Source organism: Neltuma alba, unplaced genomic scaffold, assembly GCF_004799145.2.
Source record: "Neltuma alba isolate B1F8T4 unplaced genomic scaffold, ASM479914v2 tig00005059_pilon, whole genome shotgun sequence".
In the NCBI taxonomy this organism is placed as follows: Eukaryota; Viridiplantae; Streptophyta; class Magnoliopsida; order Fabales; family Fabaceae; genus Neltuma; species Neltuma alba.
The window spans coordinates 24,568-52,315 of NW_021633964.1; the positions used below are offsets into that span (position 1 = coordinate 24,568).

A 27,748-nucleotide genomic window follows, 5' to 3' on the forward strand; every position below is an offset into this window, starting at 1 on the left:
CCGTACGTGGGAACTTGTGAGCGGCGTAGGTGTGGTTCCTGTTTGTCTGTTGTTGTGGTGGGATTCAATAGTGGGATGATCATCCTATGACTTCACTGTACTTGTTAATGGACGTAAACAACTGAAACGTCTTGCCATTAATTATTATGTTGAGGGACTCGTAGCTAGCAAGCTAAGACTAGGCCCTTAACTTGCCAGTAGCTACCTGCATTCTTCGGCTTCATCATTTTGTTTTGGCCAACGATTCTCCAGCTTCATCGTCATAATGCTATCCTTTTCTGATTCAGAAACTCTCCTCTTCGGCTCTTCCCTTCTCATATTTTTCCTCTTTCTTTTTTTTTATTAACTATTGAATTAATATTTTAACGGTCATATTTAAATATTTTTAAAATTATTATTAGAGTTTTAAATTATAAAAATAATTAAATAATAAATTACAAATTATATTAAATTTAATTCTAACGGTTTGCAAATGTATTAAATATTTTTAAAATTTTTATAAAAAATTAAAATCTAAACTGTTAAAATATGTTAATCCAATGGTTAGGGGAAAAAAAAAAAAAAGAGAAGGGAAGGGGATAGAGAGGGAAGAGGAGAGGTTCGGAACCAATCCTCTTTTCCCATTTAATCTCCACTCTAAAGCCGTTTATCTAATCTTTGCTTCCCCAATTTGATTATCACTTCCTTGAAAACTAGATTCAATTTGATTCTTTTTTACTTCAATAAAAAAAAGGTGAGTCCTTCACATCGCGTAAACTAGATGTTATTTATTTGTCCCCCCCCAAAAAATGCCTTGAAAAATGTCTAGCCTCTAATATGTATATATTATGATCAATATAAATCCACAAATTGCCTTATTTATAACTTCACGAGTGATATAAATATAAATATAATTTTTTGTCATAAATATAAGAGTTAATTAGAGGGTTGATTTTGGACCTACATATAAAATCTTAATCAATTTTATTTAAATTAAGTAATTTATCTAACTTCTCTAATTTAAATTAAATAGTTTTCCCATTAGAGACATGGAGATACTGCTTATCTCATTCCACACACTATGCGAAGAAAGGTGTCTGTGCAGGTGAATGAAGAATCGTGGTGGATATAAATTGGCATGGCCCACTGGGCTTAAAGGCCCAACTAAACATGAATTGATGTCATTTGGTCTTCCTATGGTACTTATCGTTTAAACTCAATGGGCTGTTCAAATTTGAAGTTCCCATAAAGCGTTGTTTAGTTTCCTGCACAGAATCATTCTTATTCCCTCCCCGAACGACGACTATCTCTCGCTCATTTCTTGATCTCTGACTCTGTTCTCTCTCATGGCGGAGGTGAGCTTGGATTTTCTATGACATTATTTTCGTTAGTTTCAATTTTTCGTGAATCTTGTCACGGCGGGAAAATTAAAGCTATCAATCTGGATGGTTAGCATTTTAGTCTCGTTTTGCTGTCGGAATTTCATGTTCTAGTCCCTCTTTTCTGATCTCGCTGTTCGTGACTGCGCTTCTTTCCGCTATTGCATTATGAGTTCCGATGTTTGTTGCAATCTAGACTTATTTAGTTTCCTGAATTATTTGATGAATGCTTGTCTCTGAATTATTGGATCGTTTGACCGCGAGCCAATAAGTTGTGCTGGGAACGTCCTCAAATAGGTCCATGGTCGTCTGTGCTGCTATGATGCCCAAGCATTGCTTCCTATTAATAACTTTTCTTGTAGACAATTTGTTGGAATCCCCTTCTTTCTTCGAAAAGTCCTTGGTTCTACAGGGTGTTTTTTTTTTTTCTTTCTCGACGCTTGTAAGTTCTTCTAGCATTTGGTGATAAAAGTGCCTTGGCAAGTTTTACTGCAATTTTCAAGACTCTTTTCCCACATCTTTTTTGGGGTACATTTTCATATTGGTTTCATCTATAAGGCTGTTATATCATTGGTCTTTCATAAATTGACTGAATATTGTCTACACTCCTAATCAATTCTTCATTTAGCTTCTGCGAACATCTACTTGGATTGTCGCATGTGGAAGATATATGAGAAGCTGAGGAGTGCTTCTAGTATCTTCATTCATTTATTTGGTTGACAATGATATTGGGGAGGGGGGGGGGGGACCTTTGTCTTACTGTGTTTCAAACTGAACATCTAATATTAGATATCCTCCAGCGTTCATTTGAAATCTGACTTATCCTGTTTGGTTTTTAACTTCCTATCGTCTTCATTTTTTCCCTATACTATTTGTCTCCTATGTTTTCTCAGATTGAGCTCAAAACAGCGCCTGCTGATTTTCGCTTTCCTACAACCAATCAAACCAGACATTGTTTCACTCGCTATGTTGAGTTTCATAGGTGGGCTTTTCTGACACTTGCTATCTTGCTCAGCAGAACTTGTTTCTAGATTTTGTTCTTGAACTTTAAAGTTCAACTACAGGTGTGTGGCAGCAAAGGGTGAAGGCTCAGGTGATTGTGAAAGATTTGCCAAATATTATCGTTCCCTTTGCCCCGGTGAATGGGTAAGTGGTCCTTAGCTGACTGCTTTTGCTTGAATTGACTGGATTTTTGTGTAAATATGAAGATTGACAATACATTTAAGACAGATGCTATTTATGATGGCCAAAGTTTGATTATATATAACCCTTAACGTCAACATCATAAAATTCTCAAACCATTTGAAATTAAAAGAGTCGTGCATTTTCAAGAAAATTAATGACCTCCTTATGCCTTTGTGTAGTCTCAAGTATTGTTTGTGATTCGCCTTTTCAGACAGCATTTTAATTGTTAGGTATTGTAGAATGTAGATACTGTAATGTAATATTAGTGATTATGTACCTAGCAGCTGAACCTAAATCAGGGATTTAATCTCTTTGGTCTAGCAATTTGACTCTGTGTGTGTGTGTGTGTGTGTTTCAAAATTAATACGTGTCACGTGTATGTAGAGTGCCAATAGATTAGGCTATGCAACTCTTTCCAGCTTGTTACATTGATGGATACTAGTTCGTATATTTAGAGTCATGGTGCTGATATAGATATAAGTCATGGAGACATTCCTTTAGCTCACTTGCTGGGAGTTCTGAGTCTGACAGTTTTCTAGTCAACTTCTGTACATTCTGAACTAGTAGGTACATGTCACATGATGAATTCTGTAATCGTGTTAACAGAATATTGGGCTGGAGGGACATAATGACATGGATGATGGATAGCTGCCTTGGGAAATCTACGCGGGTGAAAAACATGTGGAAGGGAGTTAACCAAGGGAAATCTATGGGAAATTTGTTAGAAAAATGGGAATATAAGTGGGGCTGAGGTGAGGGATAGGCAGAGTTTGGGGTGGTTTGTGGGGAGACCGTTAGGAGGCTCTAATCACTTGAGTTTTATCAATTTTCTGGTTCTGGCGTTCATTATATTGCTTTAATTCTCCATTGCTTGTAAACTGCGAGTCACTTAATTCAGAATTATGACCTCTATCTTTCTCTATAGCTTTCTGCTTCTGTTCTTTCATTCTGTGTTTCTCTCTTGCTGGTTCCTTTCATATCTGGTCTATAAACAAGTTACAGATTACTGAATTACATGAATAAAAGAATTGGTTGAAGACAATAAATGTGTAGAAAACATGCTTTTTTCAAAAATATGCGCTTATGTATGGAGATGGTGAGTGTTAGGGAATGAGTGGGAAAAGAGATGAATGATGATTGGTGGGAAAAAGAGATGTGAAAGACATGTAATTAATTGGGGGTAAAATTAGGGAAAAGTGAATTAATTTTTCAGACAAGTCCTAAATGTAAGATCTATTTTTTAGTGTGAATTACTCACATTACAAAATAGTTTTTACATTTAGGACTGGAGGAGTAATTTGTATATAGGATCTGAGGGAGAATTAGAAATGATCTAGAACTTTTGAAAGGTAACACATCCCTAAAAGAATGAGTTGGGAACGAAAAAGTTAATTTTTTTCCCCCTCTGCGTGTATCCCTCATAACGTTTTGTTTAGTGAAACGCATAGCCGTTGCTGAAGTCGCAAAACTACAGGATTGCTTAAAACATTCGGTGTTTTGAATGATCAATGCATGTTATCTTCAAGCTTCATGTGCAGATCTTCTTTTCAAAGTTCCTCCCTACTTTGTGGGGCTTAATAATGTATTGCGTTGATATTGATGGCTATCTCACATTGCATAATTCCGAAATAATTTAAATGGTTGAGTGATCTTGTTATTTAATCAAATGTGCGCAGTTGTGTATATATTCAATTAAATGTTAATTTCTTCTACATATTTTTTTTCTGTTCGGATTAAAATGTTGCAGGTTGAAAAGTGGAATGAGCAGAGGGACAATGGAACTTTTCCGGGGCCCCTGTGAGGCATTTTCAGATCCCAGGATACCCTTAAGATTATGCTGGTTGGTTTTGTCTGATAATTTGGTGGACTTAAATGTTAATATGGTCAAGGTTGATCAATAAAGCTTTCTGTATTTTCACTGTTGCAAGTTGACAAACTGTCAAAGCCCCCTTGTTTGAAGTTGATTTGGTTCTGACTAATGGAATTGTTACTTTTGTTTGACACATTTGATTTTTAAGTTTTGCAGCTCCATCCTCATCGTACACACTCCATCCCACGCCCTCTTAAAACCAAAAATTAATATATCACACACGCTTGATAGAAAATTTTTACAGCAGAGCCGAAGTCGTCTTCTGTCGGCAAGACTCAGTAGTAAATGTGAAATTCCTTTGTTGAATTCAGTAATGTTATAAGCAGACTGAATTTTCTCAAAGCGTGCTATTTGATCAAGATTGATGTATCAATACCCACGGTCCTTCCACTTGTGGGATTAAACAGCTAAAAGGATTACTATAATTGTGTTGGATGACTGACTAAGTCATTACCCATATTCACACATTATCCCTACAATGGAGACTTGTCTTCACCACGTATCTAGTGACAGTTATCTCTATGGATATGCATAATTAATGACGATGTTGTAGGCCAATTCACAGCTGAACTCCCTAGTCCCCACCACAAATTCATACCATAAGTTTGCTGAAGTTTCTTATTCCTTTATTCTAAACATTGATTTTTACTTGAAGACTACTTATGATTTATTCTTGCTACTTAGAAATCTTTGAAGTTTTGATATTATTTTACATTTACCCATACAAATTTGTTGCTTGGACGATCTTCATATTTTGTCCGGGGGAAAAACTTCAGAGTCCAGATGATTGTATAATTTTTACAGCCGGGGGTTTACCCAACGTCATCGACACATATTGATATGGCTCCCCCCCCCCCCAAAAAAAGAGAATGCTGAAGACGCCCGAATTAAAAAAAGGTTCCAGTGACATCCGCTCATATTAGCTGTAGTTTCATGTCTCTCCTGTCATGATTTTTTGGGTTAGGGTATTGCCCTTTGTTTAGTATTAATAAGAAAATAGTTTTGATTATAACTTGATGGAAAATACTTCTTTGTTTAAGTTTAAACTTACAAACCCTTAAAAGGAGAACACACTGTTGCTTGAATGTATTTTAAGGAGAAAGTGATATATTTAGAAGAGAATCGTATAGAAAAAGGGTAATTAAAATGTTTAAATACTCCATGGAAAGAGCATGAATGGGAAAGTGCAATGTGGGAGCATCATGAGATGTTTGTCCACTATGACAGTAAAGGAAGCAGCGCACGTGTTCCACGATTTGATCCCAACATCCTCCACCTAAGCTCCTTTCTTCTGCCGCCCCATAATTTGTATCATTGCTTTATCTGTCATCTCACTTTCATTTTACACTTGATGCTGATGCCCATATCATTTGGAATTAATACTAATTAGGCTTAAACACCTTAAATTTGGTTTAGGATTTGTTTGGAATGACTATTGAAGCCTTTAAAGAGGGTTTCAGTCCAAAGAAAAAATTTGAGGATTTGCCGAGCCAACTTTCATGTTCGTGGATGGAATTTATTATAATATAAAAATACACACGCACACATGGGGCTCCAAAACTGGCTGCTTAAAAAGGTTTCTTAGACTCAACGTTTCTCCATGACAAATGAAGAATAAAATAAGGCAATTACGTGCCATGGAAAACCTGTCCGAATTCATTAGTTACTCCATAATTTAAGGAAAATGACAGTTGAGTTCCAAGTTTTCATTTAACAATACTCGTAGTATAGTTAGGCCTTCAAAATTTGTTGAAAGATAAGTTACAAAGTATAATTAATTTATATTGTCACCAATACAAAACTCTTACTTGTATGTCAGAAAATAATCACAGTTAAGTCTTATAATTTATGTAAATTAACTTTTCTTTGTTTGCAAATTAGTCCCTTATACCCAATAACCCAAATAATATTTTTTCGCAAACCATCTCTTCTTTGCACAAACTTAATTTTTTCTTTTATGTGCAACTTATATTTTCTTATGTAATCTATCATCTTAAGAATTATTTACCAATTAATTTTCTTAATGAGAAATTTGTTCTAATTCTAAATACATGAACATATATCATGCTACCTCTAGTTTTATTTATAAGACCTTAGTTATAGACTATAGACAGAGTCTTATAATTAGGAGCAGAGGTTGTGTAAAGCAATTTCACTTGCAATGAGTTGGAGAAATTCGTGAAATGCTTCGTCCTTTGGTTCAATTTAAGATCCAACAACCTTAATTTCTTTGTTTCTTTCTTTTTTTGGCCAAACGAAAGAGATTTTTTTTGGTTGATAATCAATCTTATTTAGCAAAATAATAAAACGATACATAATAAACCACCAAATGATTCCGGGTTAGGACCAAATTAGGGGCTCAAATTTGACAATCTTAAAATGATTTCTAAAAATTTTATTTTTATAAAGTCTCTAGAAACCATTCTAGAATTAAATTCTTGCACGAAATGAGCTAATTGTTCTCATATAAAAAGAAATTCTTTTTATTATTAACCGCCAGAGCTCCAGCTGTTTGCATTGCTAAAGAACTTTTGGACGAGTGAAGTTGGCCAATGCGAGATTTAATCTCACCACCTTTCGACTCTTAAAAAAGTATATATGATACAATTTGATAAAAGAGAATTATCATGTGGTTCTAAGAAATTTAATTATAAAAAAATCTCAATGACAAGTTATTAGTCTGAACTTATTATTATTCTCTTTTCTATAACTTGTCATTGTATGCTCTTTAATTATCAATAAATTTTATAGTAATTAAATTTCTTTCCTAAAACATGATCGTAATTCTCCCTTTAATAACATGGTGAAAAATATTAAAATGACATTCTAATCAGTGACAACTATTTTTTTTAATTTACTATCTTTTAAGATTTTAAGCACTGATCCATCAACTTTTTTTTTTTTAACGGAAAAAGATTATTGAAAATTTTTTAATAGCACATGAAACTTTTGTCTATCAGTGAACAGAAGGTTACAAAAATCAAAGTTTGTTGAAGTTGTAATTTTTTTTTCTTTCTAATACTTCTACATAAAAAGGTAAAGGTTTATGTTTTGATTAATTTTTGTTTTGATAACTTGAAATATTTTTATTTTCTTTTTGATCAATTCATTTAAACTTTGAATAATGTTTAGATAAATTTATTAATGTTTAAAATGAAACATACATTGTATATCCTTTTACGTATATTATCATGCCAATATTAGACAGTAAATTAATTATGGACGCGCACTAGCTAAAGTGGCTTTCTTTTGTTCTCATGTGTGGAGTTAAGCAAACGTGTTATGATGATATTAAGTGATGGGGCAGTCAGTGGTCAACCCACTGATAATAACTAAAAAGATCTTTTTACTAATTCTCACATAATTAAATATCTTACCCATACCTACATATGCACACTGGTCACCTTTTTTTTTTCGGTTTTGCCCAAATTATGGTCTTGATTAAATTTTAGAGTTACTTTAAATACTTTAAGAACAGAACATAAGATGTTCAATAATATAAAGCTATCATAAAGAAAAGGATCTGCAATTTTATGAGATGATAAAATCCTAGAAGCTACGATTTAATCGTATACCGTAAAATTCAGATCTCATAACATCGCAACAAACAATCTAATAAATAAGAAACAACATAAGAGTAGAAACAATCAGATCTAATGAAATTATAAAAAAAAAAAACTAGCTGACTTTCCCAGAAATAATATCGATTCATATTGCTTCACACAATAAAAATATATTTGTTAGACAAAGTTTAAAATTATTCATTAAATATACAAATAGAGAAAGAATATAAACTTAAAATAAATCTAACGACAATAAAAATGAGTACAGATACTCATCAAAAAACAAAAAGAAGATGAGTACAGATCTAGGTAAATGTGAGCATCTGGATGACAACACAATGAGAGCTTGAGATAGCATGGATCTGGATGTGATGAGCACAAATCTTGACCCAATGAGCATAGATCTAGATGATGTGAGCATGGATCTCTACTTGATAATCATGGACAAGTCAATGAATCTTAAGAATATGACAAGTACAAAAAAGATGATGGGCTATAAAGGAGAGGAGCATGAAGAAGAAGTCACAACACAAATAAGAAGATCATGAAGAAGAGGACTAGCATTGAGCTTACCGGTGAATGAAGCATGAAAAAGAGGTTGCAAGGTAACTTAGAAAGATTATGAGATAATGAAGTTTTGTAACATCCTAGGTTTTAATCCTAAGGTTTAGGGGTATATAGGCTTAGTTTTGGATAATTAAGTTGGTTAATTGTTGACCTTTAAGGTTTATTGGAGTTTGGACAGGATAGGTTTAAATTGAAGGTTGAAAAAAAAAGGAGAAACAGCACTTTGGTGTGAGTTGCGGCGGCAATTTGTGAAAAAACCCACAGCTATTTGGCCAGACCTAGTGATTTTTCCTTTTTGTGCGAAGTGCTACGGCAATTGGTAGAAATAGCCACGGTAATTAGTTTTTTTGGATTAGGAGTTTTGAGGATTTTGGAGGCTAGGGTTTATGATTCTTGGAGATATATGATAATAGATAACAATGTGGAGTTTGGAAATGAGTTTTGATAATTGGGTTATGTTAATATGAGTTACAATAAATGTTTAATCGGTTTAGAATATTGATTTAAGTTGATTTTCATATTTAAGTATTTTTTATTATGAACCCTAGATTGTGAAATTGAGACTTTTGATTAATTGGTGTAATTAGAAGTCTATTGAGGATTCTATTGAGTTGTTTGACCCATTGGAATAGTGTTTTGAGTTTTGGGATGGTCGATTTGAAGTTGAATTGAGGATTGGTATAAGCCAAGGGATTTAAATCTCCAATTGTCATTGTTAATCACTTAATTAGTTTGTTAACTAATATGTAGTAAATGTGTGTGATTGTGTAGATTGTTTGTAATTGGTGTATTGTGCACAGGACAGCTTGCTATGGTAATTGATCCTATCTAAGGCAAAAAATAACTACTTTTCATTCATTATATATGTTAATATGTTGTTTGTAAGTAGTTTATGTTTTCGAATTATAAATGTTATTTTGGCATATACTTGGGGCTATATTGATATATGGAAATGACTATATTTTCTGGGATTACTTTTGAAAATGTAATCCTTGGATTTGCAATAATGTGTTATTACTTTAAATTTTGATTTGGAAATTGATTATAGAATTGAAAATTGACCACTTGTTGGATTTCTCGAGCATGATGTATATGATGAGAATTGGTGAGTGAACTGTGTCTATTATTGTCATGTGCTAAGTGTCTCCATCAATACATGACGATTAGCTTGCAGTGCTTCCCCCATAAGAAGAGAATGTCTCCTTTTCTTGTATTCCCCATAGTGAGGGATTGACTTAGGTTTTATCTCCCAAATGAGAGATTAGCCATTTTAGCTCATACTTCCCACATAGTGAGGGAATGTAGTTATTGGGGTTACATTTACATGATAATACTGATGGATTGTTATGAGAATTTAGATTATTGTGTTGAGATATATATATATAATATATATCTAACATGTTTTTATATCTGTTTCATTTGACCTCACAAGAACAGTTAGTATATATGATGAGCTGACTATTCATTACTGAGGCTTTTATCTCACTTGTGATTTAAACTGTTTTCAGGTGTGAAAGTTCTAGAGGTGTATCGTCAGGGAAGAATCCAAAGGCCTAAGCTTTTACAGTTTCTTGTATTGCTTCTGCTTCTTTTTATATGTGTTGAAGAAATTGCATATTGCCATATAGGCCTCCTATCTTTTGTATATTCTCTATCGATTAAATATTTATTTATTTAACGTGTAATGGTTTTATTGAATTATGTTTAAGTGCTGGTAGTAGGCCAAGGGATTCTGCATGTGACTTTTGTAGATGAATTGTGATTATTTCTAGTACATGTTACGTATTATTTCAGTAATGGGCTCAATATTGTTTTTATATGGGGGGTTTGAAGCTTAGAGGCCTAGTTCAAAGTGTTGATATTTGACAACTGTATTAATCAGGGGTTGTTTCCTGTAACCATGGTTGTAGGGTTGATTCATTTCACAGGTGGTTTTGCTTGTTCTAATTATTCGAAATCTTTTATTCAAGAATGCTTTCAAAAGATGAGTTGAAACCTTTCCACTATAATAGTTTTATGTAATTGTTTTTATTTTCTACCATAATAGAGTTTTAATTGACCTTTCAGTAAGCAAATCATCGATTTTAGATGAAAATTTTACAAGTTTGACTTATAAAAAGTAGTCGTAAAAAAAAGTAGATTAAATCTTTAGATTCTAAATCACCTTATGAAAACTTATAAATATTATTTTCTGAAAAAAATATTTAAAAAACTTTTTATGCTAGTTGTAATAAATATATGGTGTAAAAAATATATTTTAAACTGATTGTAACGGTTTAAAAATTTGTAAATATTATTTTTTAAATACATATTTTTAATACTTTTTATACTGGTTGCACAACCATCCGGTGTAAAAAGTATATTTTACACTAGTTATATGTAAAACTGGTTTAAAAAATTTATCAATATTTATGGAAATATCACCAGTCAAAATTTTTATACTGTTGCCGTAGTGAACAGTGCAGGTTAAATGGTATAAAAAAGTTTTTTTTTTTTTAGCAGTGTTGGTTGGAATTATCCTAATGCTAGGTTGCTGGAGCCATGCCATTTCAATTGTCATCCATAAAGCAGAGTGCCTTTCTCATCCATCGTCATTGTCGGTGGGACCAGACTTTTTGTTTGTCCCGCTATTCCCCCCCCCAACTCTCTCTCTGTTTTTTTTTTTTTAATTAGAGGCGTATGAAACTTCTACTCACGACTAAAGTCCATATCGGGAACAAGTTTTGCAGGTGAAATGGCCAAATTATCCCTGACAACATTAGGAAGATAGCAAATTTGACGAAATAATTGATTTTCTCCATACATTTAATTAAAGTAATATACATTAATAACTAATAAATTTAATTCTAATTTTTTTTTGCACATCCAACACTTACCATGTTATTGTTGTTTTTTTAGTTATATCCCACATTCTAATTTTATTTATGATTTAAGGTGTTAGATGTATTATTAATATGATTTAAGTACTAAAAGTATAAAAAAATAATATCAATGTATTAACGAAAAATTGGGAAATTGACAAATGAGACTTAAGGACTTTATGCAAATTAACTTCTATTGTGTTCAACTTAATTTTCTTTATATGTAATTTATCTTCTCTTATGTGTAATAATCTTTCTTTGAGCGATGTACAATTTAATTTCTTTTTGTACAAATAAAATTTTCTTATGTGTAAGTCATCTTTGTTATGTATAAACTAATTTCTTATATCCAAATAATGTTCTATGCAAATAATCTTTCCTTTGTGCAATTTAATTTCCTTTGTATGCAACTAATCTTTTCTTATGCAATCAATCATTCTAAATCTTATTTACCAATTAAATTTTTAACGAGAGATTTATTCTCAATTTTTTTCTAAGATAAAAGCACTGTATGTATCAAAAAAATATGTCGGGTACTACTTTATTATAAATAAATTCCTCCACCATGAATATCATTGGTGCTTGGTTTAGCTTATTATAACCAATTTTGCACGGTATAAAATAAAGCACCAAAAAAAAAAAAAGTCTTTTTCCCAAATAAACCCCGAATCGACTTCTGGTCATTAATCGCCCAATAGGAAAATTTCTCCCAGAGAAGAGATATTGGAATCATTAGTTAATTACTGTGAGCTCTCCGAACTCAGTTTAGCATTTGTTTCAAAGGAGTAATTAATTGATAATTTATTTAATGAATCACTTTATAATAGTATAATATTCTTTTTTGAAAAACTCCAAACAGTTAAAAAGGGTATCCCTCCCGGCCCCCTAACATATCTGAAAACAATATCAACGTCAATATCAATAAACATATACATATGCGCGCGCGCGCACACACATATATATATATATATATATATATATTATACTCCTCCGGTTCTTAATATAGAACCTAATTGTTGAGTTGGTTTTAGTTCTAAATATAAGACCTATTTCTCATATTTATCAATTTTCTCTAAATTACCCCTACAGAGACTCCCTCAACCATAATCAAGTAGTAGAAGAAGAGGAGGTATTAAGAAAGATGATTATGGTATTTTAGGAAAAACATGTGACATTTCTTATAATTAACTAACTTACCTAACATCATTAATCTAATCAAATTAGTTAAATGGGTTTTATATTAAAGACAGGAGGAGTATATAATTATGATGCCTATCGCTAAATTAAAGTTACACGAATTTTTGTCCATAAATATCCCTAGTCATCCCAACTTCAAGCAAACGTATAATTCATAGAGCAGCAAAGCTCGTCCCCATATGTAAATTGTTCAAAAGGCGCGGATTTGTATTCCTCCTCGTCCCCCGTCTCTCTCTCTCTCTCTCTCTCTCTCAAATTTCTCTCTCATTTCATGCCTCCTCTGTGAGGCGCGTGGCCTTCGAATCTCTTCCTTCTCCTTCCTTTCCCCGTCTTCCTTTTCGTGCTTTCATTTTCATCAACTTCTTAAACACTCTCTCTCCCCCTTAGCTGTTCTGTAACTGCTCATTTGCATCTTAATTCTCTCTCTGGAAATCCTCTCATCATGTGTCACTTGAGCAACACTCTGATAGGGATCCTCAACTTCTTCACCTTCCTCTTCTCTATTCCCATTCTCTGGGTCGGTATTTGGCTCAGCAAGCACGGCGCCACCGAGTGTGAAAAATGGCTCGACAAGGTTTTCATTGTGTTGGGTGTGTTCCTTCTCTTGGTGTCGCTGGCGGGACTCGCCGGCGCTTGCTGCCGCATCTCCTTGCTCCTCTGGATTTACCTTGTCGCCATGTTCTTGCTTATCCTTGTCGTCTTAGCTTTCACAATCTTCGCTTTCGTTGTTACCAACAAAGGCGCTGGGAAAGTTTTATCGGGTAAAGGGTATAAGGAGTATAGGCTCGGTGATTACTCTCACTGGTTGCAGAAGAGGGTGAACGACTCAAATAATTGGAAGACGATGAAGAGCTGTCTTCAGGCTGGGCAATACTGCTCCGTCTACCAAAAGCTGTATGCCAAAGACGATGTTAACGAGTTCAATAAAGAGAAACTAACTCCGCTTCAGGTATTTTGGGAATTAATTTCGTCCTTCAATATCAACTGTTTCTCTGGGTTTTTATCTGTTGTCACGTGTTTATGTTAGATTTTTGCCTCAACGTGGGTAATTGCGTGTGTTCTGTGTGGATCCAATTCGGAATTCACTTACTGTATTAGCGTTCTTTACATTTCAAGTCATGGTCGGAGCGCGCTCTGCACATGGTTCTTTAGCTATTTGAATTGAATATCTTTGTTAGTCTGAACTCTAGTATGAATACGACTGGGGTTTTTTGTTCTTCAATTTTTTTTTGATTTTGTCTTTTCTCTTTTCATTTCGTGTGGTAGTTCGATTTTCTCGATAGACTACCATGAGAGGATAAAAACTCCAGGCAACAGTGCCACCTTCCGCTACCCCGCGGGGAGGAAGGGCCTTTTTTTCTTCACAATTCCTTTTAACTTTTGAGTATGCTCACAGCTCAGCCCGAGACGGTAAGTTTGAAATTCTAGAAATTTCTGGAAAAGCCGCATATTCGTAATAGTACTCTGTATTTTATACTTTCCGTCTTTTTCTAGGTATTCAAGGTCCATTTTTCGAAAGGAGATGGTCTTTTTAAATTGGTGCCTTTTTTTTTTTTAGTCTGAAAAGTGAAACAAACACCATGCTTTTACTTTATCACGTAATCTCCGATGCATTTTTGTTTGGATTTTTAAAAGTGCGTTCCAAGCCAAGAAGATTTAATTCTTGTGAATTTTTTAAAAAATGTGATGCATTGTACAACGAAAGAGATCACCCATACAGTTTGGATGTTGCCTTCAGTTTCTAAAAATTGCTGTTTTGAGCTGCTATTCCTTAGTTATAGCCACTAAGTACATGGATGCTGGTGCGTCTAGTTCTTGTTGGCATAAGCTATTTGAAACTGCAAATGAAATAACAGTAAGATTCAAATAAGCTGAGTGTAGCTTATCGTAGTTGCTTATCTAATAGGTGTCTTATTTATGCATAATTTACTTGGTACGAGGTACAAGTTCTTATTGTTCTGGTGGAATGTAATGTTCAAATGGTTTGACCGAACTTCATATGGTCTCTTGGCTCAGAAACTTGAACATAGAATGAAACTAGCACTTAGTTCTGATTGTGAACTAGTTTATTAACTGGTGCTAGAATTTGATATGTATTTGGATCTCAGGGCAAAGCCTGGAAGATGAACTTGACATATCTTTCTGCTAAACTATGGACGCTTTCTGATGTTGACATGTTTGGTTCTTTGTGTGCAGTCTGGGTGTTGTAAGCCATCAAACGACTGTAACTTTGTATACCAGAGCCCAACGGTGTGGAACAGTACGGCAAATTCAAATTATGCCAATCCTGATTGTCGTGCTTGGAACAATGATCCCAAGGTGCTGTGCTACGACTGTAATGCATGCAAGGCTGGGATGGTGCAAGACATCAAGACTAAGTGGAAGAAGACGGCTAAGATTAACATAATATTCCTCATCTTGCTCATTATTGTGTATTCCGTTGGGTGCTGCGCATTCAGAAATAACAGGAGGGACAATTGGAAGTGATGTCATAGGCTCAGAAAAATCAGAATAAACGTAATTAGCATCTAGATGGATCAAGTTAGTTTCTATGTTTCAGTAATAATGTAATATGCTCTGCTTGCTGTAGATTGCTGTAAATTGCTCAACTTTGTGTTACATTTCCCAGTGTTTCTTTGGGATGTATGGAGTCTTGATCTTCTTCTTATTCTTAACTTGATATAGCTCTGTAGAGCTTGTTATCTTACATTTGATTTGCATGTGCCTCGTTAGTTTTGTGCAAAGCATTTTGCTAGTCTGCAAGTAAACCAAGGAGGGTTGAATTGCCCTTTTGAAAATTGTCATTTTTTTGGAGAAAATTTCACATTCTTAATTACTTTTTTTTTCCTTTTTAAAAGCGGGTTCTTGTTATCTTTAAAGTAGAGATTAGAGAGGAAAGAAGTGCTGAAGTGGTCCTACCATATCAGCAATAATTCAATATGATAAGCATTCAAGTTGTCTTTTGTTCATTGAATTGAAGTTTGAATTTAAAAACTTTATCAATGAGTAGTGGATTTCTGACCCAAAAATCTTTTGTGGGCCCGACTGAATGGGCCTAATAACCATATTCCCCACTTGATTTGCCTTTAGTTTTCTAATGAATATGGTGCTTCCCTACTCCCCAGGTTTGGGAAATGAATCAATTTTCTTCGATTTATCTGTTTGTATTTTTGAACATTATAGTAAAAAAATGATAAAAAAAATTTACTTTTGCAAAAAAAATAAATTATATGCTTACATTTTGAATGTCATAGTTAAAAATCTCTACTTACTTAATAGTTGGGAGTTCATCTTGCAATGAGCACTACTCTAGTTTTATTGATAAAAATGAGTCAAATGTAATTATTAAGATAAAACATTAATATGATTTATCCTAGGGAAATTTTTTTAAAAAAGTTTGACAATTATGTGACAGAATTTAAATTTAATATTTGTTTCTTTTTTTTTTTAGAATAAACGTTTACTCTTTAGGATGAGCAGTTTTCAAGATTTACTGTCTTCTGAAATTATATTAAATGTGACATATATCGTCCATATAACCCCATCGTTGTTTTAAGAGATATTTAAAGACCTATAGTCTGCATATAAATTATTTATTAGAATACCCTAATAGCTATTGTCTAGGCTCATACAACTGAATTGAATTTATTTTCATTGGTAATGTTGACGTTGACAGTTTCAAGAAATACATGCCACTAGTTCGTAATTTTCTTTTTGGCCAAATGATCAAATCAAAATACAACCAAAATTGTGTGGTAGTCAATGAGTGATCTTGCTCTCTGATACATGCGGTGACAGAAGTGCTTCTTCCAAATCTGTTTTGCAACTTATCTGATCATTCTGATCAGTTTTCAGTTGTGCCTCTTCTTTGACCCCTTCAACCTCTTTGGCCTTACCCCACAGCACTATGTACAAACCACTTATCACTGCAAGACCTCCTATCAAGCTGATCAATGAAGAATAATAGCCATTTAGTGCTTAATTATTGTACATTAAACTTTCCCAGGAAAAAAAAAAGTGCATTAGTTACCTTCCAACATATAAATCTTCATGTAGAAAAGTAGCAGAAACCATGGCTGTGATCACTGTGCATAACGGGTTGAACATTGCACAGAACAAAGGGCCTCTTTTTGAGATGGTCCAACTTTGAATGAAAAAACTTACAGCAATTCCAATTCCCTATTAAAGATGAGGAAAAAAAAAGCAGCTTCTATCATTTATTAGTTATTAATAATTGAACAAAACAGATCATGTTAATTTTGGAGGAACCTGGGACTTACTGCATACAAACAACTTGAATATTCTAGAGCTGAATTTAGAATCCATGCTTGGGAATCTTTTTCAACAACCAGTGTGAATATGGCTGACTGTATTGCCGCCATTAAACACATCCAAAATGTTGAAACTACATGGTCCGGGCAGCTTGCAGATACTGGTACCTGCTTCAAATATTAAGCTTCAGATTTCCACTGATGCGAACTAAGACTACACAAACACTGAGGTTCTCCTTTTTCTGGTAGACACTAACGGCTTGAGGTTACAGGAAGAATCAAACTTGCAACCTCCTACTTATGAGGGAGTTTTGATGCCACTAGGTTGCAAAATAATCAAGTTATCTTGTTTCAGTTTCTTTTTTTTTTTTTGGGGGGGGGGGGGGTGAATATACCTGCATGATCATCCAAAATGCCCAAAAGATACTGCTTGCCAAGAGAAATCCACAACCAAGCAGCCAATTGTCACCATGTAAGCCAAAGGTTTGTTTAGAAAGAAGGAACCGCAAGTGTAACAGTTTCTGTCCTTTGAGCAACGCCATAGTTATGGCTCCACCGACACATAATACTGTTCCTGTTATCTTGGCTATGCTTCTCAAGCTTCTTACATCTATTTTCTCCAATCTAACCCATTTAAGATCAAAGCAAATTATCACAGTTAGCATGAGAGTTAAAGTTTGAGTATCAGATAGGCAAATTAAAATGTCAATCCTCTGTTTACGAAGTGTTTCCAAGTTGCTCAATTAAGAGGAACAAGCGCAATTACCCGAAAATTGTTGCAAGAACGAAGGTTACTGCTGGTATTAGATTACTCATGGCTGTAGTGACTGTAGAAGATGACAAATGTAAACCTTCAAAATAAGCATTCTGATTTGCTGTTACCCTGCAAAACAAAGTCATGCTTCCGGTAAGTTTCATCAACCCTTGTTACAAAAAGGTTTAGATCCTCTCAAATAGGCCAATGATAGAAGTACATGTACATCCATCTAGATCCTCTCATGGGGTTCCATGAACAAGGTGCAGTGAACTATTCTAAGGGGAACAATAGCTTTGGCATATTGTTCTTTGGCATAGTGTAGATGAGTTGTGATTCTGTCTATATGTTGGATGTTAATTTGTTATATCATCAAACTCAAGTAGTAGTCAGAGACGGGGAGAGAAACTTTAAATGTTAAAAGCTCATTAATTTTCCTTTATCTACACTGTCTATGTCACTGGAGAATAGTTTATGTATCTCTTTATAACTGATATGATCTCTAACTATTGTATAAATCAAGTGTTCATCAAGCACACCATCTTTGCTTAAAGAAATATAAAAGTAATAGCACTAACAGAAGTATTATCGAAGTTTTGTTCGTCTGACAAATCTTACCCAATTAAAGAGGTGGCAAACATCAAAGACAAGCTCTTCAATCCCAGTGAAGTCCTGAGAGAAGGTCTCCTGCTAGCAACCATAAATCAATGGGAGAGTATAAGAAACCGAGAATCACAGTAAAAATTGAAGAGGTTTAATTTATTACGTACCTCTTGCAGGATAAAGCAAAGGGAGCCATTGCCAAAGTGGCAATGGCTTGCCTGTACACAACAAAGACTCTGGTGTTCATTCCATGCAAGAGAGCAGCACGCGTGAAGATGGCAAGAACTGCATAATGAAACTGTAAGCCAATCATAGCCATTGCAGGAACATAAACTTCTAACCCACCCACCATCTTTTCTTTGATACTGCACCAACCTAACGTTAAATGAAGTAACAGACAGAGCCCGTAGGTTTATGGGTATGTGTCCACACACACATACACACAAAAACTCAGACACACATATATTTGGCCACAGCTTGGAAAGCACAGAACAAAGTTGTGGTTAACATTTAAGAATAATGTCTAATGTCCAAAAGATAAGGTTGTGATTGGAGAGTTAACGCCGGAGAAGGAAGATAATGAAAGAGGATATATATCAGGGAGGCCAGAGATAAAACATACATATGAGCGGAAGTTTCTAGTAGGGGAATAAAGTAGTATTAAAATGTGTGAATATGTGATGCGGAGACAGTTGTGGAAGCTAAAATCTTAAAAATTAAATGTTAAATGTGGATTCCTAATGTACCATCGAGCTGTCACCTTCGTGCATTGTACGGGACTCGCGGCGGCTGGTATTATCATCCTAATCCAAATCATCCAATCAGCTGCTTCACGGACGATATCGGTTTTCCACGTCAACAATGGTTGGCTCACCCACACATCATTTTGTCAAAATCATAGAACTCACTTAATTTGTTTGTGATTGGTGCGAGGATCAATTAAGCTAATTTGGTGAATTAATTAATATTAAACGCAAGTTGGATTCAGATTCCAGAACGTGACATGTGCTCAAGACATTGCGATCTCATGAAGTACCGTGGGATCATTAATATTGCATTTGATTAGATAACGCATACCCTTGATTATGTTGAAGATTTAGATCTTAAAATATTTAATCGAAAGATTGTAAAAATTATCATTATTTTAAAAATAAAATAAAATTTATTTAGTAGTATAGAAAGGTAACAATAATCAAAATAAATAAATTTTACATAATCAATATCTATCATATAAAAAGGTAATAATATACTGTAATTCAAATCTAATTCTCGGCATTTATCCACATCCGCTCTTGTTGGAAGCCGAAGGTTCATGAACCTTGTTTGTGAGGCTTTTATTTGAGCTCCTTTCCCTATCATTATTACCAGAGTAATATACAGTATACACTGGTAGCGACTGGGACCAAAGTCCTTCAGTTTTAGGCGCCGAAAGCAAAAGGCAAGAACATGGCATTTCATATTATTGTACTGAAAAGCAGGCGAGAGAGAGACGTCCTTGAAGTCCCAAGTCGCCACTAACAAATGCTGTTTTTATTGTTGCCATTTTAGCCGTTCAAACTTAAAATTTCAAATTTAAATTTATGTGAATACGAAAAACGCACCTAAACATGCACCCATATATATAAAGGGATAATTAATATATAAGTCCTTATAGTTTCAACTGATTTTTAATCAGGTCCCTATAATTTTTTTTCTTTTTATCAGGTCCTTATACTTTCATATATTTTTAATCAAGTCCTTATAATTTTTTTTTTATCAAGTCCTTATTGTTTTACTTTGTTTTTAATTAGGTCCTTGTAGTTTTTATTCTTTATTTTATAAATAATAAAATTTTTAAAATAATAAATTATTGTAACAATCTTATGTTAATATTCTTTTAAATTTTTAGTTAAACAAATATATTATTTATTTTCAATTCGAATTTTTATAATTATAAAATTCAAATTATAAAAATAAATTTTTCTAAAATTAAAATATGATTATAAATAATTTATATTTAAGTATAATTATTATTCTGATTATTTATTAATTACTAAATGATTATATTAATTATTTTGTTCAATTATATAATTATTAATTTAAAAATGAAATTAATTTTAAAGAATAAAGTTAATAAATAATTTTTCAAAAACTACAAAGCACCTAATTAAAAAATAAGCGAAACTATAAGGACCTGATAAAAAGAAAAAAAAATAGAATGACCTAATTAAAAACACACGAAAGTAAAAGGATCTGATAAAAAGAAAAAATTTTATAAGGACCCAATTAAAAATCAGATAAAACTATAAGGACCTGGAGATTAATTATCCCTATATATAAATAAAAAAGGTTGTTAAAAAGTCATAATATTAAAAGTCGTGGGAGATAATAATACAACCGCCAAGCTAGCTACGTGGGTGTAATATGATTATTAACTAAAACGAAAGATATATTTTATAAAAGACTAAAATATACATTTAGTTTTTTAACTTTTTACAAGATTTCAGATTAATATCTTAATTTTGAAAAGTACATTTTGTTTTTTAACCCTAAAATACTTAATCTTAAATGATTTTTTTTGTAATAATTATAGATGTTTTGAAAATTAAACTTAATAAGTTTGCGTATGAGAATATTTTATAAACATTTAAAGTCTCAATATCATCATTGTTTATTAATGGTTTTAGAGTTAAAGGAATAAAAAAATTAAAAATATACTTTTTGAAGTTAAGAAAACAAACTGAAACTTTGTATAAAGTTTAATAACCAAAAGTATACTTTGGCTTTTAGAAAAATTAATATGAATAAATAATTTAATTAATTTTCTTAATATTTATAAATAATTAGTTATTTAATTCTTAGTTAGTAGTATGATAAGGAACAGAAACCACTTTAGGATAAGTATATGACAGCTGTATTATTTGTCCTTGTACCTGTATGTGTTCATTGTTTACTTTATTGTGCCCCCACCTTACCATATAAACATGGACAATGAGAGCCAGTCGACTACCAAGGCTTTTATTTCATTTCCCATTTTGTGAATCTTTTGTCTCCTTTCTTTCTTCCTCCTTTTCAACAATAAATTCAGCAACTATTTATGTGATAAAAAGCTTCTTTTCCAGAACCACATATAGTCCATGGCAGGTAGAGAAATTAAAAGCACCTGCTCTTTTTTTAAGTTAGTAGATAAGATGCTTATATTGCCATGCAAAATTTGGAATATAATTAAAAGCACCAATATTCCTTTATTTAGAATGTGTATTATTCCCATTTGTTCCCTCGAAGCAACAGATTCCAACATCCACTGTCCTGTTAAATCGGATTGAATGCGAGCATAGATGCTTCCCGCAGCATTAATTGCCTTAAAATCTGTAATTTTTGTAGGGCTACAAAATTCACGATACACTTTGCTTTTATCTTTTCTTATAAATATATTTAGGTTTGATTTGATTGATTTTGTATTAGAGAGGATAAAAACGTCATTTAGCTAATTGAGATGGACTCTATAAAAAAGGGTCTAATATGATGTGTGTTCATTTCAGTAAAAAGAGGGAGGAGGACACCTTGGATGCCTTTCCTTAATTTCAATTCTCGGTGCTTAACATTTTGCTAATAGCTTTTTCGTCCAAGAGATCTATAGACAGATGACTCGGGGGATCCCTTTCCTCAGTTTTCCCGAAAGTGAGAGCACACTGGTCTCAGTCTTCCGCCCTTATCGGGCTCGGTTCAGCTCATTTTATGGCCCAACAAATTTATATTTTATTACTGTATTATTTTGCTAAAGTTAATTACTTTTATTTTAAAGAGATTACAATTTAGAATAAGAAATCCTTTTTATTTTAAAGAACACGATGTTAAATTAAATTAGTGCATATGCTTCTGAATATGCTTTAATAAGAGACACAATCACTCTCTATATTATATATATATATATATATATAATGTTATATTTAAGTATTCAGGAACCTAATTAAGATATACATACACTTCTCTCTGTCATCTAGCCTAGCCAAGACGTTTAATTTTTATTTCCGTGAAGTGTGCACTAGTTAAGAGTACTCAGCGCACGCCAATATATGATATATGGAGATATATGAAAAGCCAAGTTGAAATTCGTCCCTTTAATTTATCCCAAGAACAGGAAATATGACATTGCCTTCGTTACTTAATATAAGACCTTATTTGAATTTTATTTTGGTTATAAATATAAGATCCCAATCCACTTTGTCTTTCATATTTATGTATTTTTTCTCAATGTAATCCTTCTAACAATAGTAGTTCTAACCAATACACTTGATTAGTAAGGATATTTCAGGAAAGACAACACTTATTTATTACAAATAACTAACTTAGCTTCTTTTTTTAATCTCCTCAAATTAGTCAACCAATTCTTATAATTAGGACCGGAGGTAATACATCATTTGGTGCTGAAAAAACAAGCTAAATCAGCTTGTGCTAATTAAGAATGCGGTTGAAGATTATTTTTAGCAGAGAGGAGGGGTTCCTTCAAATCAATTTTACAGCAACATGCTTTCTCATCAAACGATTCATCTTTCACTATATTCATCGTATCATCATGTAATGTTTCATCAATGTCAGTTTTCAATGTTGGATCTTCTGCCGTCTCACCAACTTCTTCAGCCTTACCCCACAGCACAACATACAACCCCATTATCACTCCCGCTGCTCCTATCAAGCTGATCCAAATCAACCCAGGAAAAAAGAAACCATTAGAGTAATCAAACACTAATCATATATCCTCACAAACATTATCGTTCATACCCAGTCGAGTCTTTTAGTAGTTCTGTGGCAAATTAAGTAATAACGAAGAATAATACTCCTCCGGTTCTTAATATAAGGCCTATTTAACTAATTTGATTGAATTAAGAAAGTTAGGTTAGTTAGTTAATTATAAAAAATATATATTTTCTTTAAAACACTATAATCATCTTTCTTAGTATCCTTTCTCTTTCTTTTACTTGATTATAGTTGATAGAATACTTATAGGGATAATTTAAAAAAAATCGATAAATATGATAAATAGCTCTTATATTTATGACTAAAATCAACTTAATAATTAGGTTCTATATTTAATACCGGAAGAGTAGTATGTTATACCTTCCAGCGTAGATCTCTTCGTGAAGAAATAACGCAGCGAATACAGTCACAATCACTGTGCACAGAGGATTGAACATTGCAGAAAAGAGAGGACCTCTCCGTGAAATGCACCATGCTTGAATAAAGAACGACACTGCAGATCCTATGACTCCCTGGTAACAACACACACGCACACACATATGTTATTCCAGTGTGGATCTATAAAAATATAGGAACCATTTATGGATACTTTGGCACTACTCGAAGGAATGTGGAAAATTATGGACATACTGAGTATACACAGCAGGCCAGTTCAAGAACTGAATGGATCTTCCATGTTTGAGGGTCTCGTTCCAAGACCAGAGTAAGTGCTGCTGATTGCAGTGTTGCCATAAAACACATCCAAGCGGACGAAGATATGTGATCTGGGTGGCTCGCCGACACCGGAACCTGACCAAAAACATGAAATCAGAACGTGCAGGGAGCTCTTACGGCACTAGGCTACAAGGCCAAAACGCTGGCTTTGTCAAGCAATGCTAGAAACATTTAGATAAGTACCTGCAAAATCAGCCAAATAGACCATAAACAACAGCTTCCAAACAGAAAGAGACAACCCAGCAACCAGCTCTGATCACCTCCGGACTCCATTACTGGTCTTGGCAGCAGAGTTGAGTTTAATAGCTTTGGACCTCTTAGCAATGCCATGGACACGGCTCCGCTTACGCACATCAAGGTCCCTGCTATCTTTGCTACGCTTCTCGGGCTCCGAATATTCACTCTCTCCATTCTAAAATAATCAAGCATATTCACAAGATAGCGTTAATCAAAAGTTTGCAAACATATATATTAATTAGGTTTGTTTATGTTCAGAGAGTTTATAAATCTGAAGATGGGTTTCGATTCATGATCCCAGTAGAGCTGAGCTGCTAGAGCACTAATTATTTACCCCGCAAAAACAGCAATTATGAATGTGACGGCTGGAATAAGATTTGCCATAGCACTTGCAATTGATGAAGAAGCCAAATGTAAACCTTCGAAATAAACATTCTGGTTGATCGTAACACTGTGGCAGAAGCATAAAAATAATTATTGCATTATCTCAAAGGCTCCAAACCACTAATTATCTAAGCCGCAAAATTCAAGTTACTGAAACTAACAAACCCTATAAGCGAGGACAAGAACAACAAGGTGAAACTCCTTAAACTCAACGAACAGGAGCCGGATTTTCTTCTGCAAAAGTAACAACATATACATAAGAAACTAATGTTTGTACGAGAGAGAATGACTATATATATATGTATGTATGTGCGTACCTTGAGAAATAGGCAATGGGGGCAAGAACGGTAGTAGCTATAGCTTGTCGATAGAGCACAAAAACTCGAGGGCTTAAGCCTTGTATTAAAGCGACTCTGGTACTGAGAGAAAGGCCTGCATAAGTGAACTGAAGAACCAGCATAGCCACTATAGGCTCTAATCGTCCCATAACTATAACCATCAAATTGAACGAACCAGGAGAGCTCCACAAAAGTCAAAAGTGTGAAGTGCCTGAAAGTGATAATTCTTCTGTATGTGATTGTTAATAAATAGGACAAATTTCATAAGATGGCAATTTAATTTCCTTCTTGACTACACTACTGTCTGTGCCTGTAGCTAATTCCCAATGGGATGCTTCTTTTGTGTGGTGTCAGAAAACGCTTAGCTTGCAGCCACATGCATGCTCGTGGGTTCCACGTACGCGTGATGCTGCTTACATGCGTTACATCTTTGTTTGGCAAAGGCAAATCGGCCCATATATTCACTTTCTGTACTGTGAAAAATCACTTGAAATAAAATAAAATACAATAAGAATATATCATTTACATTAATTGTATGTGTAATATAATGAATAGAAGTAAGGAAAAATGACCAAAAAAAAACTGAAAATTACTAAATGTTAAATAAGGAATATCAATAAAAATTTATTGTCATTTGCAAATTCAGCATTGTCAACACTAAATAAAATGTTATTACCAGACCTGATTTGAAATTTAATAATTTTTAGCTTTTTTTGTCATTTTTCCTAGAACTAATTTGAAATTTTTTTAAAAAGACAAATATAGTAGGTAAAGGTGATTGAGAGGTTTCATGCCTAGGATCAAAATTAAATGAATTCCTCAACTAATAACTAGCTTAAGGGGTGTAAGACTAATAATGATTGGCTTAACCAATCACGTAATTGGTTTAAGACTAATAATGATTCTCCCACATGCATCATGTCATGCTTTTATGTTTAACAAAACAACTTGCGTCACTGCTTAATATATAACCAAAGCATCAAAAAGCACTGAATCTGGACGACTCTGGATCTTTCCTTTGCTTTCATCTTCTTCCGGTGGATGTTTGTCGTATCTTTCAGATCATTACCCCGTCAAGCTTTGGCTCTCTTATGCGTACATATGACCTACAATTAAATATATATATATATATATATTATATTATCTCACACTATATAATTAGATACGGAAAATTATTGACTGAAGCCGCTGAACTTTGGATATGCATGCTGAACGATAGTGCACAATATATATAATTGATCAGATAATGAAAAGAAATATTAATGAATATACAATATCATCTTGTCCGTGTCTGATAGCATAATATTACTCACAGTCCTTTATATAAGAGTTAGATTACTAATTTACAGATATTAAAAAAATTAGTTAAGTTAATTATATATAACAAATGTATGTTGATTTCTCTAAATTACTATATTTAATCATACATATTAACACTGCGCTTTGGTGGAAACTTCTTAGAATCTATGGGGATATTTTGAAGAAAAAAATTATAAATTTAAGAGACAAAGTAAATTGAGATCTTATATTTAAGAGTAAATCCAATCCTGAAACTAATTTTTATATTTAGAATAAGAGGTAGCATGACTCATAATAACAAAGCTACCATGTGCTTGAGCAGTCGATCTTTGACTCTTTGTATGGATGCAAATTGAACGAAACAGACCCGAAAAGGGATGGGTTTGTCTCTAACCATATATTTTAATTGAAGATAGATCTATTAGTTGTCTCTGTGTTTCAATATTTGAAAATAATTTTTTTAATACTATTCGGGGAAAAATATTCTTATATATGTTAACTTTTGATTTGGAAAATAATATTCGTGCATTAATTTTGAGATGCCACATAATAAAATTTATTAAGTTCTTATAGGGATTAGTTTTCAAGGGAAAAAAATCATACCATCTCCGGTCTTAAATATAAAATTGATTTACAAACTAGATCTTATATTTAGGATTAAAAATAATATTTTTGTATGATGCATACATTTTAGTTAAACAATAAAAGGGGAGAGGATCACCAGTTGTAGTTTGAAAGTAATTTGAAGTTTGATGGATGTGATAGATTCTTCTATATTCAACAGAATAGTCTCAATCTGTGGGAGACCACGTCTTATTAGTTTCCTTTTAATTAATACATAGTTCATAGAAATTTGCAAAATTTTTTATATTTGAATTTTTTCTAAGAAGAAGAAGGCCAACTAATAAGGGTTGGATCCAGTGAAAGGGACTAGTCCCTCATAACATGATGAATCAAGGTTCGAATTCCTGTTGGAAGAGGTGTCCATATTTAGTACTCGATAGTGCTTCGAATAGAATTGCCTCCAATAACAGGATACTTATACTTTAGCAAAAAAAGAAGGAGGCCAAATTAACGCATAATGTGTACAATTTTCTACACATTGTAGCAACATTTAAATCTAAATCTAAATAAGAAAAATAATTGGTGAAGACGAAATGGATAGTATAGAAGACGAAATATAGGAAATATGAAGACATGGTTTTTTTTCCCCCTTCGTGTGATTATTTTTCTTAAAAGATTTGATTTTTTTGTCCTGGCTTCAACGATATTATAGGAAGAGAAATCTAATATGATAGTTCAATATAAAGGGCCATCAGCCAAGATTGTTTGGGCCGACGCAATACCCAGGGCGTGGTCCAGGAGTTGGGTTTCCACATGGAATATGCCACCCAGTCCCCTTGGATATGAATGCTAAAAGGAATTAATAAACTTTGTTTTTTTCTTAATTCTGTTTTTAATTGCCTTTAATATTTTTCTCTCTTGCCAGAATATAACGAAAACTTAATTTAAATGCGTAAGACACATGATGAAAAATAAAAATATGTGATGGTTGGCCAAAAAAAGAAAAAAAAAAGTGCGTGATTATGTTTCTCATGTCATAATAATAGGGAAAGTTGCTTTTTAACTGGGCCCTATAAAACTTAAGAATTTGATTCAATGCCATATAGATGTATAAATTGAAAATTAAAACCTTGTATATTTTTAATTAAGTAAATACTTGTCATATAAAATTTTAAACCATCATAACAATAGGTGTTTTTTTGTTTGATAAACATAACAATAGGTGTTAAACAAGGGCAAGATAAAT

General features: G+C 33.2%; 4 protein-coding genes across 5 annotated transcripts; 2 read left to right on the plus strand and 2 right to left on the minus strand.

Moving 5' to 3' along the window:
• Positions 1-1,236: 1,236 nt before the first annotated feature.
• LOC114746561 (cytochrome c oxidase subunit 6b-2) lies at positions 1,237-4,574 on the plus strand. Of its 2 annotated transcripts, XM_028934776.1 has the most exons (4): positions 1,237-1,334; positions 2,252-2,340; positions 2,423-2,504; positions 4,291-4,574. In XM_028934776.1, exons 1-4 carry the CDS (start codon positions 1,326-1,328, stop codon positions 4,342-4,344), a joined length of 234 nt encoding a protein of 77 aa, XP_028790609.1. In that variant the 5' UTR covers positions 1,237-1,325; the 3' UTR covers positions 4,345-4,574. The 2 variants fall into 2 exon arrangements, with proteins under 2 accessions (XP_028790609.1, XP_028790608.1); XM_028934775.1 differs by lacking the exon at positions 1,237-1,334 and having other exon boundaries at positions 2,225-2,340.
• An 8,303-nt stretch (positions 4,575-12,877) lies between these two features.
• LOC114746555 (tetraspanin-7) lies at positions 12,878-15,373 on the plus strand. The gene is made up of 2 exons (XM_028934770.1): positions 12,878-13,550; positions 14,798-15,373. The coding sequence occupies exons 1-2, from the start codon at positions 13,044-13,046 to the stop codon at positions 15,086-15,088; spliced, it is 798 nt and encodes a 265-aa protein (XP_028790603.1). The 5' UTR covers positions 12,878-13,043; the 3' UTR covers positions 15,089-15,373.
• Positions 15,374-16,233: 860 nt separating this feature from the next.
• On the minus strand, positions 16,234-18,580 carry LOC114746564 (WAT1-related protein At4g30420-like). The gene is made up of 7 exons (XM_028934778.1): positions 18,397-18,580; positions 18,245-18,313; positions 17,639-17,755; positions 17,268-17,496; positions 16,882-17,040; positions 16,632-16,780; positions 16,234-16,547 (listed from the first exon to the last, which is right to left on the minus strand). The coding sequence occupies exons 1-7, from the start codon at positions 18,546-18,548 to the stop codon at positions 16,361-16,363; spliced, it is 1,062 nt and encodes a 353-aa protein (XP_028790611.1). The 5' UTR covers positions 18,549-18,580; the 3' UTR covers positions 16,234-16,360.
• A 4,087-nt stretch (positions 18,581-22,667) lies between these two features.
• LOC114746557 (WAT1-related protein At4g30420-like) lies at positions 22,668-24,788 on the minus strand. Its single transcript, XM_028934772.1, has 7 exons — positions 24,619-24,788; positions 24,467-24,535; positions 24,252-24,368; positions 23,864-24,092; positions 23,597-23,755; positions 23,327-23,478; positions 22,668-22,905 (listed from the first exon to the last, which is right to left on the minus strand). The coding sequence occupies exons 1-7, from the start codon at positions 24,786-24,788 to the stop codon at positions 22,668-22,670; spliced, it is 1,134 nt and encodes a 377-aa protein (XP_028790605.1).
• Positions 24,789-27,748: the final 2,960 nt, after the last annotated feature.

Excerpts from the sequence above, each read along its gene's own strand:
- LOC114746557 (XM_028934772.1), bottom strand. The coding sequence starts at position 24,788 with ATGGGACGATTAGAGCCTATAGTGGCTATGCTGGTTCTTCAGTTCACT. Across the intron at positions 23,756-23,863 it reads CTATTTGGCTGATTTTGCAG|GTTCCGGTGTCGGCGAGCCA; the intron begins GTACTTATCTAA and ends GTTTTTGGTCAG. Across the intron at positions 23,479-23,596 it reads TGGCCTGCTGTGTATACTCA|GGAGTCATAGGATCTGCAGT; the intron begins GTATGTCCATAA and ends TGTTGTTACCAG.
- LOC114746564 (XM_028934778.1), bottom strand. The coding sequence starts at position 18,548 with ATGGCTATGATTGGCTTACAGTTTCATTATGCAGTTCTTGCCATCTTC. Across the intron at positions 18,314-18,396 it reads TTTGCTTTATCCTGCAAGAG|GAGACCTTCTCTCAGGACTT; the intron begins GTACGTAATAAA and ends GGTTGCTAGCAG. Across the intron at positions 16,781-16,881 it reads ATTCAAGTTGTTTGTATGCA|GGAATTGGAATTGCTGTAAG; the intron begins GTAAGTCCCAGG and ends CATCTTTAATAG.
- LOC114746561 (XM_028934775.1), top strand. The coding sequence starts at position 2,240 with ATGTTTTCTCAGATTGAGCTCAAAACAGCGCCTGCTGATTTTCGCTTT. Across the intron at positions 2,341-2,422 it reads CGCTATGTTGAGTTTCATAG|GTGTGTGGCAGCAAAGGGTG; the intron begins GTGGGCTTTTCT and ends GTTCAACTACAG. Across the intron at positions 2,505-4,290 it reads CCCTTTGCCCCGGTGAATGG|GTTGAAAAGTGGAATGAGCA; the intron begins GTAAGTGGTCCT and ends AAAATGTTGCAG.
- LOC114746555 (XM_028934770.1), top strand. The coding sequence starts at position 13,044 with ATGTGTCACTTGAGCAACACTCTGATAGGGATCCTCAACTTCTTCACC. Across the intron at positions 13,551-14,797 it reads AGAAACTAACTCCGCTTCAG|TCTGGGTGTTGTAAGCCATC; the intron begins GTATTTTGGGAA and ends CTTTGTGTGCAG.